General features: G+C 49.1%; 1 protein-coding gene across 6 annotated transcripts in view; it reads left to right on the top strand.

The window, feature by feature from the left end:
- Positions 1-15,058, top strand: part of LOC134337116 (transient receptor potential cation channel subfamily V member 3-like) — a 63,337-nt gene that overhangs the window by 24,016 nt on the left and 24,263 nt on the right. For all 6 annotated transcript variants that reach the window (XR_010015933.1, XM_063031967.1, XM_063031968.1 and 3 more), the window contains exons 4-10: positions 659-736; positions 6,070-6,186; positions 7,899-8,032; positions 9,168-9,347; positions 9,428-9,571; positions 10,243-10,532; positions 13,305-13,481. Coding sequence is in view for 5 of the 6 variants with exons in the window: in XM_063031967.1 (XP_062888037.1) it covers positions 659-736; positions 6,070-6,186; positions 7,899-8,032; positions 9,168-9,347; positions 9,428-9,571; positions 10,243-10,532; positions 13,305-13,481 (1,120 nt within the window). In the remaining variant the exon portion in view is untranslated. The remainder of the gene's footprint in view (positions 1-658; positions 737-6,069; positions 6,187-7,898; positions 8,033-9,167; positions 9,348-9,427; positions 9,572-10,242; positions 10,533-13,304; positions 13,482-15,058) is intronic.

The following is a 15,058-nucleotide window of genomic DNA, read 5'->3' on the forward strand; positions in this document are numbered from 1 at the left end:
GTTCCAACTATCAGGGTGACTGGAAGTTGCATCCACACTGAGTTAGTGAAAGAGACATCTCAAACAGCATTGAGCTATAATCATCCCTATACCCACATGATTGAGCATTTTTATCCCCAGTCCTCCAAGGGTCAATCCATGATCAGGTCAGGGAGCTAGAGATCAGGAATATCCAATAAATCCAGGTAGGAGTTCAGAAGTTTTCTCTGGGTGAGAATGTGGGACCCACCCATTGAGACGAGGGCAGTTGGGAAATGAGCATGGGAAGCAGAGGGGTAGTGTGATGTTAGGATTGTTAACGACAGGAGATGTTGAGCTGGAGTGGATGAAGTTTTCACTGGGAGATGTTGGGCTGGTGTGGATGAATTTTTCACTGGGAGATATTAGGCTGGAGTAGATGATTTGTCACTGGGGGATGTTGGGCTGGAGTAGATGATTCTTCACTAGAAGACGTCGGGCTGGAATGGATGAAGTTCTCACTCCCAGTGTCCAATCAAAGAAGTTACATGAATGTCCATAATAAAGGACATAACATTTGTCACTGATTATCCGTCAGTGTCTGTACAAGTAGATCCAACCAATAAGATGTCAGTTGCAGCATGTACATATCAGTGGACAAAACAACACTGACCTTATCCAATCACATGTATTTTCACAGGCCAATCAAAGAGGAGAAAGCAGCGAAGGATCTATGTAGCCCTCCGACCTGTCAGCCTAATGGAAAGCAAGACATCAGGTACTCAAAGCACGCCGCACTTATCCCAGTGTACAACCCGATCTCCCAATGAAAACTTCATCCACTAGCTGGACTCCATAGGTTACTGACCCTGCGTATTTTCATTGTGATCACTGATTCGATAATTATTGGTTCTGTCAGAGATCTGATGGTGGAGGACATGAAGCTGTTTCTGAATGTGGGTCTTCACCTCCCTGGCAGTAGTAATGAGAAAAGGGCATGTCGCGGACGGTGAGTTAGTGATGGATTCCGGTTTGATTGTGCAGGATTTGATATATTTGGAGATACAGCATGGTAACAGGCCCTTCTGGCCCAACAAGCCTGCATTGGTCCAATTACATAGAACATAGAATAGTACAGCACAGTACAGGCCCTTTGGCCCACAATGTTGTGCCGACCCTCAAACCCTGCCTCCCATATAAGCCCCCACCTTAGATTCCTCCATATACCTGTCCAGTGATCTCTTAAACTTCACTAGTGTATCTGCCTCCACCACTGACTCAGGCAGTGCATTCCACGCACCAACCACTCTCTGAGTAAAAAACCTTCCTCTAATATCCCCCTTGAACTTCCCACCCCTTACCTAAAGCCATGTGTTGAGCAGTGGTGCCCTGGGGAAGAGGCGCTGGCTGTCCACTCTATCTATTCCTCTTATTATCTTGTACACCTCTATCATGTCTCCTCTCATCCTCCTTCTCTCCAAAGATTAAAGCCCTAGCTCCCTTAATCTCTGATCATAATGCATACTTTCTAAACCAGGCAGCATCTTGGTAAACAACAGGAATTCTGCAGATGCTGGAAATTCAAGCAACACACATAAAAGTTGCTGGTGAACGCAGCAGGCCAGGCAGCATCTCTAGGAAGAGGTGCAGTTGACGTTTCAGGCCGAGACCCTTCGTCAGGACTAACTGAAGGAAGAGTTAGTAAGGGATTTGAAAGTTGGAGGGGGAGATCCAAAATGATAGGAGAAGACAGGAGGGGGAGGGATGGAGCCAAGAGCTGGACAGGTGATAGGCAAAAGGGATACGAGAGGATCATGGGACAGGAGGTCCGGGAAGAAAGACAAGGAGCATCCTGGTAAATGTCCTCTGTACCCTTTCCAATGCTTCCACATCCTTCCTATAGTGAGGTGACCAGAACTGGACACAGTACTCCAAGTGTGGCCTAACCAGAGTTTTATAGAGCTGCATCATTACACCGCGACTCTTAAACTCTATCCCTCGACTTATGAAAGCTAACACCCCATAAGCTTTCTTAACTACCCTATCCACCTGTGAGGCAACTTTCAGGGATCTGTGGACATGTAACCCCAGATCCCTCTGCTCCTCCACACTACCAAGTATCCTGCCATTTACTTTGTACTCTGCCTTGGAGTTTGTCCTTCCAAAGTATACCACCTCTCACTTCTCCGGGTTGAACTCCATCTGCCACTTCTCAGCCCACTTCTGCATCCTATCAATGTCTCTCTGCAATCTTTGACAATCCTCTACACTATCTACAACACCACCAACTTTTGTGTCGTCTGCAAACTTGCCAACCCACCCTTCTACCCCCACATCCAGGTCGTTAATAAAAATCACGAAAAGTAGAGGTCCCAGAACAGATCCTTGTGGGACACCACTAGTCACAATCCTCCAATCTGAATGTACTCCCTCCACCACCACCCTCTGCCTTCTGCAGGCAAGCCAATTCTGAATCCACCTGGCCAAACTTCCCTGGATTCCATCCCTTCTAACTTTCTGAATAAGCCTACCGTGTGGAACCTTGTCAAATGCCTTACTAAAATCCATGTAGATCACATCCACTGCACTACCCTCATCTATATGCCTGGTCACCTCCTCAAAGAACTCTATCAGGCTTGCTAGACACGATCTGCCCTTCACAAAGCCATGCTGACTGTCCCTGATTAAACCATGATTCTCTAAATATCTCTAGATCCTGTCTCTAAGAATCTTTTCCAACAGCTTTCCCACCACAGACGTAAGGCTCACTGGTCTATAATTACCCGGACTATCCCTACTAACTGTTTTGAACAAGGGGACAACATTCGCCTCCCTCCAATCCTCCGGTACCATTCCAGTGGACATCGAGGACATGAAGATCCTAGCCAGAGGCTCAGCAATCTCTTCTCTCGCCTCGTGGAGCAGCCTGGGGAATATTCCATCAGGTCCCGGGGACTTATCTGTCTTAATGTATTTTAACAACTCCAACACCTCCTCTCCCTTAATATCAACATGCTCCAAAACATCAACCTCACTCATATTGTTCTCACCATCGTCAAGTTCCCTCTCATTGGTGAATACTGGAGAAGTATTCATTGAGGACCTCGCTCACTTCCACAGCCTCCAGGCACATCTTCCCACCTTTATCTCTAATCGGTCCTACCCTTCACTCCTGTCATCCTTTTTTTCTTCACATAATTGAAGAATGCCTTGGGGTTTTCCTTTACCCTACTCGCCAAGGCCTTCTCATGTCCCCTTCTTGCTCTTCTCAGCCCCTTCTTAAGCTCCTTTCTTCCTTCCCTATATTCCTCAATGGACCCATCTGATCCTTGCTTCCTAAACCTCATGTATGCTGCCTTCTTCCTCCTGACTAGATTTTCCACCTCACTTGTCACCCATGGTTCCTTCACCCTACCATTCTTTATCTTACTCACCGGGACAAATTTATCCCTTACATCCTGCAAGAGATCTCTAAACATCGACCACATGTCCATAGTACATTTCCCTGCAAAAACATCATCTCAATTCACACCTGCAAGTTCTAGCCTTATAGCCTCATAACTTGCCTTTCCCCAATTAAAAATTTTCCTGTCCTCACTGAATCTATCCTTTTCCATGATAACGCTAAAGGCCAGGGAGCGGTGGTCACTGTCCCCCAGATGCTCACCCACTAAGAGATCTGTGACCTGACCCGGTTCATTACCTAGTACTAGATCTAGTATGGCATTCCCCCTGGTCGGCCTGTCCACATACTGTGACAGGAATCCGTCCATGTGACCAATGTGACCCATGTGACCAATAATCCGAGCAACCCATTTGCCTTTGGGATGTGGGAGGAAACCCAGGCGGTCACGGGGAGAACGTACAAACTCCTTACCGAGAGTAGTGGGAATTGAACCCAGGTCTCTGGTGCTGTAATATTGTTAGACTAACTTCAACCCTACTGTGCCACCCCCGTTGTGCTCTATTTATTTCTCTCCCATTTATTCAGATTCAGATTTATTTATCACAGGTACATCGAAACATACAATGAAGTGTGCCTTTTGTGTTAACAACCAGCACAGCTTAGGAAGTGCTGGAGAAAGCCTGCAGGTGTTGTCACACATTACAGCAGCAAAGATCAGTGTTCTGCAGAACAACACAAGCAGCAAGGACAACTACAGCAAAACGCATTTCAAAGTGTAAAGTAAATTTATTATCAAAGTACATATATGCCACCAAATACAAAAACAAACTTCTTTCCCAGCCGCTCACACACAAGATAGGCCTCCAATCCTAATACAGACCACACTCGGGCCTCCACTCCTTGGCCTTGGGGCCTCAGTTTCACAGACATCAGGCCTCCATCGTCTGCGGGTCCACCTGCAGTTCAGTCCTGCATTTCTCTGAGGTGCTCTTTGGTTCTCTGCAGGGTGTTCCATATAATGGGTTCTAACTGGATCTGCTGGATTTGCTTGGTGTTATTACAGAAATAGACATCGCTTTACAGCGTCAGCTTTCACTGATTGGAGTTCGAATCCCGCCACTGCCTGTAAGGAATTTGTGTGTTCTCTCTATGACCACATGCATTTCCTCCAGGTGCTCTGGTTTCCTCCCACAGTCAAAGACGGTTAGGATTAGTGAGTTGTGGGGATGGTATGTTTAGGGATGGTCTGGTGTAGCAGTTAGTATAACACTCTTACAGTGACAGTGACCTGGGTTTAATTCCCACCACAGTTCATGAGGAGTCTGTACGTTCTCCCTGTGACCACGTGGGTGTCCTCCCACATTCCAAAGGGGTGGGGGCTTGTAGGTTAATTGGAAATGTGGGTGAAATTGGATGGCGCAGGATTGTTACCGTGCTGTTTCGCTAAATAAATAAAAAGGAGGGGGGACACTTGCTCCATTGTGTCAATGCCAGGTAAAAACAGAATTGAGATTAAATCCACTTCCTATTCCCTGCAGCTTTACAAATGTTTTCCACCCGGTTCCACTTGTTTCTGTCGGCTTCTGCCTCTGTTCTGGGTTCCATTGGATTTCTTCAACTGCGAGTTCTTGTGTCCCATTGCAACCTCTCCACTGAGCTCTTGCTGCACACTTCCCACGCTGGGCTCCATTCTGTCTGCAAACTACACTTGTGGTCATTCCCTGTTCCTTCTTTACTCGTTCCTCTGCCCGCTTGCCTCGGGGTACACTGCTACTCAGGGTAGGGACTCTCCCCGTCAGTTTCCTGGCCCGAGATCTGAAACTCCAATGCAGAGGGTCTGAAGAAGCTACAGGGGAGTTGTAGACTCCAGCACAGGCGTAATCCTCCCTACCATCAAGAACATCTTTAAGTTGCAGTGCCACAAGAAAGTGGCTGAATTATTGAAGGCGGGGCGGGGGGGAGGTTTATCCTGAAATGTTCAGGCTCCTGTACTTGCTCCCTGTTGGTAGTAGTGAGAAGAAGGCATGTCATAGATGGTGAAGCCCTTCATGATGGATGCTATCTTCTTGTGAAACCACCTCTTGGAAGATGTCCTCATTGGTGGGAAGGCTTGTGCCTGTGATGGAGCTGGCTGAGTTTACAATCAGTCAATATTACCGTAACACACACAAAATGCTGGAGGAGCCCAGCAGGCCAGGCAGCATCTATGGAAAAGAGTAAACAGTCGACATTTTGTGCTGAGACCCTTCACCAGGCCGAAATGTCAAATGTTTAATCTTTTCCATAGATGCTGCCTGGCCTTCTGGGTTCCTGCAGCATCTTATGTGTGTTGCCTGGATTTCCAGCATCTACAAATTCTCGTGTTTGCAATATGACTGTAGCTGAGTTGATGCCTTTGAAGACAGCATCCATCATTAAGGACCCTTGCTCTCTGGGACATCCCCTCTACTTACTGCTGCCATCAGGGAGGAGATACAGGATCTCGAAGCCATGCACTCAATGATTCAGAAGCACCTTATTCCCCTCTGCTATCAGATTTCTGAACAGTCCATGAACCCGCGAACTCTATCTCATTATTCCTTTTGTTTTTTATAACTTGTAGTCATTTTATCTCTTTGCACTGTACTGCTGCTACAAAACAACAATTTCACATCATGTATGTCGGGGTAATAAATCCTGGTTCTGAATTCTGATTTTCAATCAAGTTTCAGCCTTTGGAAGAACATTGAATCTTATATTTTCCTGAATCCTGTGGCCAAGTCTGAGAGCAAGGAAGATCCATCAGCTGCTCAGAAGGAAGATGTGAGCCCTGACACTGAGAGGTGAGGGCCCACTGTCAGTCTTAAGCTTCCGCACCGATGTTCCATGTGGGCTGTGTGCAGCTCTGCTTTTACCTTATGCATACAGTGGCAAACTTCTGTCCTGGGGCTTTATGAGGGGCTAGTGACCAGGCATAGAACCCACGATATACCAGTCCTTTAACCAAGTGCAAGATCAATCTAACCCATCCCACCCACATAGCCCTCCATTTCTATCATCATGTGCCTGTCTGAGAGTCTCTCAAATGTTCCTAATGTATCTGCCTCTACCACCACCCTGGTGAGTTTACTTTAGCCAATAGTTTGTGGATCAAGCTGGTTGAGCCTGTTACAGACTTTCAGTTCCTGGTACCAACCCTGTAGGGCCCCCCCCCTTTATCTCTCTGCTACGTGCTCATCCCCCATCTGTGCTACAGAATCGAGAGTTCCCTATTCACTGCTAAAAATTTATTATTTCCTTTTACACTCTCAACCTTTAGCTTTAGAGGGAATCAGGCTAAGTGACTGGGTGACCCTTCAAAACCACGTAAAGTTCTACCCCTCACTGTCCCAACCGTACCGGGAGTAGACCTCCTCCTGTTACCAGCAGGGTGATCATATCAACTAACTAGAGTTACACATCCAAATTCGGTGGGGCTCCCACATCTGGAGATGCTTGATGCTGATCTACTCATCACACTAACATACGGACTGAGGTCAGGAGCAGGCCAGTCGGCCTATCAAAGCCAACCTGTTATGTAATCACGTTGGATCTGATGGTAACCTCAACTCCGCAGCAGGGTAGTGTAATGCTTTACAATGCCAGCTGTAAGATCGGAGTTCAAATACCTGTAAGGAGCTTGTGTTACGAGAACAAGGTAAAGAGATAAATAAAAAGAGGTCATGGTCATCTCATAGTCAGACCAGAGGTAACAACTTTCCAGTGGTAAGAACTAACTTGTGAGGTAGCCAGGTACAAATGGCATGACACCTGCAGCAGAGAAACTGAGAAGCTTTTAGAAAATACAGAATCGACTGCACTACAATTGCTAGGAAATTTACTGAATATTTACACGTATGTAGGTGAATGGGTGGCGGGCTGGAGATATGCCTCTACCAAAGGAGGTGTAAGGCACTCCTTCCCTCTGCTAGCCTGCAGGTCACCCTTGGGCGAGGTGTAGCACCTGCTTAGCCCCCCGATCAGGGTCACGTGGACCCATGGGAGCAGGTGGTGGATGGTCGTACGAGCAGCCGGTGCACGTCACAAGTCCTGGATATGCGACCACTGACGCCAGGCAGACAATCTCTGAAGAGTAGTGATAATGTCTGGGGTCACCCTAATTGTAAAAACATTGCCCAGAAAAAGGCAATGGCAAACCACTTCTGTAGAAAAATTTGCCAAGAACAATCACGGTCCCGGAGACCATGATCGCGTACCTCATACGACACGGTGTATAATGATGACGATGATAGGTAATTATATAAAAATTATAAAACAGCATAACAAAATTAATCTGCAAGAAAAACAGTACAAAAATGACAAATCTACAGCTTAATCCAACAAATACATCGGTGAAATGTGATTTTACTTCAAATACGTTTGAACTAGCAGCCTCCAAATCTGAGCATGTCACTAGCACGGACCCTCATCCCACTTTCCTCAGGCTGCAGTCACTGGGAAAACCACTGTAAAGGTGTTGGATCCTAATGGACATCTGCTTCCATCTTTTGTCAAGGAATCAATGTGATCTCGGCACGTTCAGGCTCCAGCTTTTTGGGGCAATATTTGAGGGCAACCTGGAGAGAATTGATGGCCTCCTGCAGGAGATTGAGGATTCTGGGGGATGTCTCTCCCACCCAAAGCTGAGAGGTAAGGACCACAAGAGAGGCTGAGACTTCATCCAGCATTGTACCCTATCTCCTGGAGCTTTACCTCACTGTACCCAATCTCCTGGAGCTTTACCTCACTGTACCCTATCTCCTGGAGCTTTATCTCGCTTTACTCTATCTCCTGGAGCTTTACCTCCAGTGATCAGTGACAAGGATCTACCTGTTGACCTGGGAGTGCATGTGACGCAGGTCCTAGACATGGTGGAGTGGTGGACCTCCTGTCTGAAAGGTCCTAGACATGGTGGAGTGGTGGACCTCCTGTCTGATAGGTCCTAGACATGGTGGAGTGGTGGACCTCCTGCTTCACAGCTCCAGAGATCCGGGTTCAATCCTGATCTCTAGCACTGGCTGCGTGGAGTTTGCATGCTCGCCCTGTCACCACATGATTTCCTCCTGGGTGCCTCAGTTTCCTCCCACATCCCAAAGAAGTGAGGGCTGGTGGGTTAATTGGTCACTGTAAAATTTCCCCTGTGAGGAGTAGAATCTTGGGGGAATTGAGAGGAATGTGAGGGGTATAGAATAGAATGAGTGGATGTAGGATTCGTATAAATGGGTGGTAATGGTCAGCACAGATTCAGTGGGCTGAATGGCCTGTTTTAGTGATGTGTGTGTCCTCCGTAATTGCCATGGGGGTCATGTGTGTGTGTGTGTGTGTGTGGGAAACCTGACATTGAAAGGACTTTACATGGAACAGTACAGCACAGCACGGACTCTTTGACCCACATTTCTTAAATGTTCCTAATGTATCTGCCTCTGCAATCACCCCTGGCAACGTGTTCCACACACTCACCATTCTGTGTAAACAAAACTTGCCTCTGACATCCCCCCTATACTTCCCTCCAATCACTTTAAAATTATGTCCCCACGCATTGGCCATTTCCACCCTTGGAAAATGTCTCTGGCTGTCCTCCTCTCTACCTATGCCTCTTACTATCTTGAACGAGTCTCTTAAGTGTCTCTAATGTATTAATCTCTTTGCCACATGTTCCACACACCCATTACTCTCTGTGGATGGCTGTCCTGGGTGTCAGCTGATTAACCAGTGGCCTGGTCATGGTGGCAGGGATGTTGGGGGCACCTTTCCTCTCTGATGCTTTTGCCCAACCGTCCCACAGAACCACACACAGGGCAGACCTGCCTGATGAAGGCCTTGCTCAGGATAACCAACAAGGCAGAGGAGCTGTCCCAGGACGACAGGACGGTGGATATTGTCAAGAAACTCCTCTCCTTCTCGCAGAAAAGTGGGGACCTGGTTGACCTTGTCAACGCCACCTACACGGACAGGATTTACCAGGGTAGGGAGCACTTTCACACTGTTTGGGATGGGGGCGGGAGTGCCCTGTACTGCTGTGGCTCACGGTGCCTCTGTTTCCAGGGCAGACAGCTTTGCACATTGCGGTGGAACGCAGGCGCTGTGATCTGGTCCAGCTCCTGGTCCAGAACGGGGCTGCTGTCAACGTGATGGCCAAGGGGAGCTTCTTCCGCAACAAGAGGAACAGGCAGTGCTCCTTCTACTTTGGTGGGTGTGCGTGGGGGCAAGTGCAAAACGCAGGCTGCACACGCCAGCCAGGGATGCAGGGCCAACACACAGGCACAGGCAGCAAATACAGGCCAAATGCACAGGCTGAGACCAACAAATACAGGCTAAATGCACAGATACAACCAATAAATACAGGCCAAATGCACAGGCTCGGACCAACAAATACAGGCCAAATGCACAGGCTCGGACCAACAAATACAGGCCAAATGCACAGACACAGACCAATAGCCAATAGCAACACACACAAACTGCTGGAGGAACTCAGCAGGTCAGGGCGCATCTATGGAGGGGAATAAACAGTCAGTGTTTAGAGCCAAGACACTTCATCAGGACTGGAAAGGAAGGGGGAAGAAGGCAGCATAAGGTGGAGGCAGGGGAAGGAGTACAAGCTGGCAGGTGACAGGTGAGACCAGGTGAGGAGGTAGGTGGGTGGGGATGGGAGGGAGGTGAAATAAGAAGCTGAAAGAGGATAGGTGGGAGAGGTAAAGGGCTGGTAAGGAAGTAGCCACAGGTCACTCATTGATTTGGGTCTTTGATCTTTGTGGGTGGAGTGGTTAGAGTTGGGGAGTTATGGTGTGTGGAATGGAGGGTGGGGGGGGGAAATGTTGAAACTTCACTGACAGAGCCATCTGTAACCCCGGTTGGCACAGGTGGTTTCCCGCTGGGTCTGGCTGCCTGCACCAACCAGGCAGACATCGTGATCTACCTGATCGAGCACGGGGCCAATCCCCGGGCGCAGGACCGGGCCGGCAACACCGTTCTGCACGCCTTGGTGTCCATTGCCTGCGAGACGGCAGAGACACGCGGCTTCGTGACGGGGATGTACGACCTGATCCTGATCAAGGCCGCTGACCTGGAGCCCCACAGCAACCTGGAGAAGATCACCAACCGCAAGGGCCTGACTCCACTTCGCCTGGCCGCCCGCACTGGCAAGATCGAGGTAGGTCCCGTACCCTGCCCCTCTCTCCCTGCCTCGCCCATCTCCGCACATCCCACTGTGCCACAGTCAGCAATCCGCACCCCTTTGTGCAGCCTGGAACGATGCTTTAGTGCACAGGATGGACTCCAGACACCAGGCCCTGCAGGAGACCATTCAGCCCATCTAAGTCCAGTGCTGGGAAGCTGGATGAGCTTCACACTCAATCACAACCTCTCCGATTCCCATTGGAAATCTGGTGTTCAGGCTGTTCCTGTTGGATCCCAGCACGTCCCCTCACCAACCCCCACCACCGCACAACCTCTCCGATTCCCATTGGAAATCTGGTGTTCAGGCTGTTTCTGCTGGATCCCAGCACGTCCCCTCACCAACCCCCACCACCGCACAACCTCTCCGAATCCTGTCGGGAAGCTGGTGTTCAGGCTGTTCCTGTTGGATCCCAGCACGTCCCCTCACCAACCCCCACCACTGCACAACCTCTCCGATTCCCATTGGAAATCTGGTGTTCAGGCTGTTCCTGTTGGATCCCAGCACATCCCCTCACCAACCCCCATCCCCACACAACCTCTCCGATTCCCATTGGAAATCTGGTGTTCAGGCTGTTCCTGTTGGATCCCAGCATGTCCCCTCACCAACCCCCACCACCGCACAACCTCTCCGATTCCCATTGGAAATCTGGTGTTCAGGCTGTTCCTGTTGGATCTCAGCACGTCTCCTCACCAACCCCACCCCCGCACAACCTCTCCGAATCCTGTCGGGAAGCTGGTGTTCAGGCTGTTCCTGCTGGATCCCAGCAGAGCACAGAGATCTCAGCAAGTCCCTGAACCAAACCTCAGTCCCTCTTATATTTCACAAAATTATGCTTATTGGTAATTACAGCCCTACAATACTACAGACACGACATAGAACAGTACAGCTCAGGAGCTGGCCCTCCGGCCCACAATATTGTGCTGAACCAATTAACTTAGTGATGGCTAACTAATCTCTTCTGCCTGCACAATATCCATAACCTTCCATTTTCCTTACGTCCATGTGCCTGACCCTCGACCAAAGCCCCCAGTGAGGCAATTTCTCCTCCTCCCTCCTCCTCTCTTTTTCCATTCCTCATTCTGGTTTCCCTCTGGCGCCTCCTTCTCACTTGTCCATCCCCTCCCTCCGGTAGCCCGTCTCCTTCCCTTTCACCCACGGCCAATCTCCTCTCCCATTAGACTCCTCCTTCGTCTCCTGCCCTTTCTCCCGTGGTGCACTCTTCTATCCTGTCAGATTCCTTCTTCTTTAGCCCTTTACCTTTTCCACCTATCACCTACCAACTTCTTGTCGTCAGCCTTAAACTTTTGTAACTTTTTTTTTAAACTCCGGATTGTTAACAGAATTTAAATCTCCTCACCTCTAACTAAGCATCTCAGTTATTAGACCTCTCACCTCTTCTCCTCACCTGCCTATCATATCCCCCTGGTGCCCCTCTTCCTTCCCTTTCTCCCATAGTCTACTGTCCTCTCCAATCAGATTCCTTCTTCTTCAGCTCTTTATCTCTTCCAACTGTCACCTCCCAGCATCTTACTTCATCCTCCTTTCCCCTGCCCTGCTACCTCCTCACCTGGTCTTGCCTATCACCTGCCATCTTGTACTTTTCCCCTTCCTCCCTCCTTCTTATTCTCTGGCTTCATCCCCCTTCCTTTCCAGACCTAATGAAGGGCCTCAGCCTGAAACATCAACCACTTCCGTCCATAGCCGTTGCCCGACCTCATGAGTTCCTCCAGCATTCTGTGTGTGCAGCCAGTACCAGCCGATCCTCTTCCAGCCTGACTTTGTGTTCAGTCTAAGCAAGGCCAATCCCTATTGAGCTTTACCTGTGCAACTTGAATCCAGGTGAATCCAAACCTGAGCCAACCACAACCTCAGCCAATCAGAATGAAATACCTGTTTAGTATTGTTGTCTGTAACCAATCAGAACTGAAGCATGACCCAGATAAAATCTCAGAGTTTCTGAAAGTACCAAATATATTTTACTTATTTATTTTATTTCAAGATGCCCAAGGTAACAGGTCCTTCCGGGCCAACGAGCCCGCACTGCCCAGTTACACCCATGCGACCAATTGACCCGTACGTCTTTGTAATGTGGGAGGAAACCGGAGCGCCCAGAGGAAACCCAAGCAGTTTCCTCCCGTATGGGTTAGGAGGTTAATTAGTCACATGGGTGTAAGGTACAGGGAGAATATACAAACTCCTTCCTTCACTAGAGCTGTACTAACCGTAATGCTACCGCGTCCCCCAAGTTTCGATGAATGGCTGAGGAGCCGCCAGTGATGCTGATTCAGATTCAGATCTACTTACCGCATGTACATTGCAAGATACAGAGGCACATATCAGATGTGCTGGGGACATTCCACTGGGGAATGTGTCACTAAACTTTCCAGTGCTCACATAGCTCGCCGACTACGTCAGCAGAAACAAAATGACACCAACAGCAATACAAGCCCTTTTCCCGTCCCTCCAAACCACTCTCCGAGACAGGACTCCAGCCTCCAGGCCTCCAGGCCTCCAGGCCTTGTCCCCGGATTCTCACTTCATCTCAGGATGCTGGCCACGGGTCTGATCTTCGGGCCCCAACGTTCAGACTCCGGATTCTGGATGAGGATGAAACATACTGAACTGGACTGGGCTGTTTAATCTGACCTGGCCCATGTTTTGTGGGACCCGTGGGATTGGTCTGCATAAGATTGGCAGGTTCCTGCCCAATGTTTGTGGAGTTAAATCAATCTTCCATTTCTGCAGATTTTTAAACATATTCTGGGCCGGGAAATAAAACAGCAAAAGTACAAACACCTCTCCAGGAAGTTCACCGAGTGGGAATATGGACCAGTGACGTGCTCCCTCTACGACCTGTCAGGTGTGGATACCATTGAGGAGCAGTCGGTGCTGCAGACCGTTGTTTACAGCAGCAGAAACAGGGTGTGTATCGCACAGGGTGTTTACATCACAGGACATTAGATTCACTGTATTTCTCACGTGTGCATCGAAACATACAATGAAATGGGCCCTTTACGTCAATAACCAACGCACTCTGAGCTTGTGCTGGGGGCAGCCCGCAAGTGTTGCCACGCTTCCAGTGCCAACACAGCATGCCCACAATTTACTAACCCTGACCCCTACGTCTCTAGACTGTGGGAGGAAACTGGATCACCCGTCACAGGGAGAGTGTGCAAACTCCTTACAGCCAGCAGTGGGAGATGAACCCCGACCTTACAGCTGTTGAAGCATGGGTCTGAACTACACTGGATACCCAGTGTTGTGTGTCCCATCCTACCGCCGGACTCCCTGTTGCCTATAATAACCGCCTTATGTTTAACTCATTCTATTTATTTAGAGATACGGCATGGTAACAGGCCCAACAAGCCCACGTCCATGAGAGTCTACTATCCCTTACGTCTTTAGAATGTGGGAGGAAACTGGAGCATCTGGGGGAAACCCACGTGGTCTCAGGGAGAATGTACAAACTCGTTACAGACAGCAGTGGAAGTTGAACCCAGGTCGCTGGGACTGTAATAGTGTTACTCCATCTGCTTCACTGTTGTGTCACCCTGATCTTTTTTTCAGCCAGTCTCTCTCTGGGGGTCTCTCCCTCTTGTTTCCCCCTCACTATCCTGGCAGAGACCCATCTACGATTGCCAGTGATGGTGACATCAAAGATCAATGTAATGATTGATTATCGGTTGTCCATCGTTTCTGACGATGGCAGATTTGAACAGTTCTTCTGGAGCACAGGGTCCGTGGACCCCCTCGGTTAATGGTAGGACTCCACGGCACAAAACATTTCAGGAACCCCTGCTCCAGATTATGTGAACTGCACAGTGATACCTGTGTGGGAGAGTTTTTAAAATGGAAAAGCCATTACTGAGGGCAGTTCTACTTTCTTGACCTCAGAAGCCTGGGTCCAGTGGTACACACAAGAGTCACAAACTGGGGTCTTCCTTGGTTGCAGTGGATGACCATGGACTTTGTCTGTGCCTTGTCGTGCCCTTCGCTCTCCACAGAGTGTTGTAGAATGGCCTTCCTGGCTATTGGATCTCACTGTAGATCTCATCCCGCGCCCCCCCCCAGCCCACGAGATGACTTTGCATGCTAAGACCGAGGTATAAGGCCCACTGGCTACCCTCAACTGGTTTAGCCCGCCTGTTGAAGCAGTATACTAGGCTGCGGCCGCTGTCACATGCAAACAGCTACTTGGGGCCACAGGTGGGAGCTGAGTGTCCGGTGGGGACCAAAGGTGAGTGAGCTGTCCCAGAATGGACATGCAAGACCCTTCACCAGAGATGTTACTGTTCCCATGCACACCGTAATAATCCAGATTATAGCAACCTTGATGCCCTGTGCAGTGAGACAGCCCACTGACATCTCAGTTAGCCAGACTGCTCGTTAAAGCAGCCCTCCTGATGCCTTGTGTAGCCAGTCGTAAGATGAACGCCCCGAGCAGTGAGACAAAAGGGACAGAAGGGAGCTCGGTTCTCAAACGCAAGGCATTAGTTGCT

Source organism: Mobula hypostoma, chromosome 23 (assembly GCF_963921235.1).
Source record: "Mobula hypostoma chromosome 23, sMobHyp1.1, whole genome shotgun sequence".
Taxonomy (NCBI): domain Eukaryota; kingdom Metazoa; phylum Chordata; class Chondrichthyes; order Myliobatiformes; family Myliobatidae; genus Mobula; species Mobula hypostoma.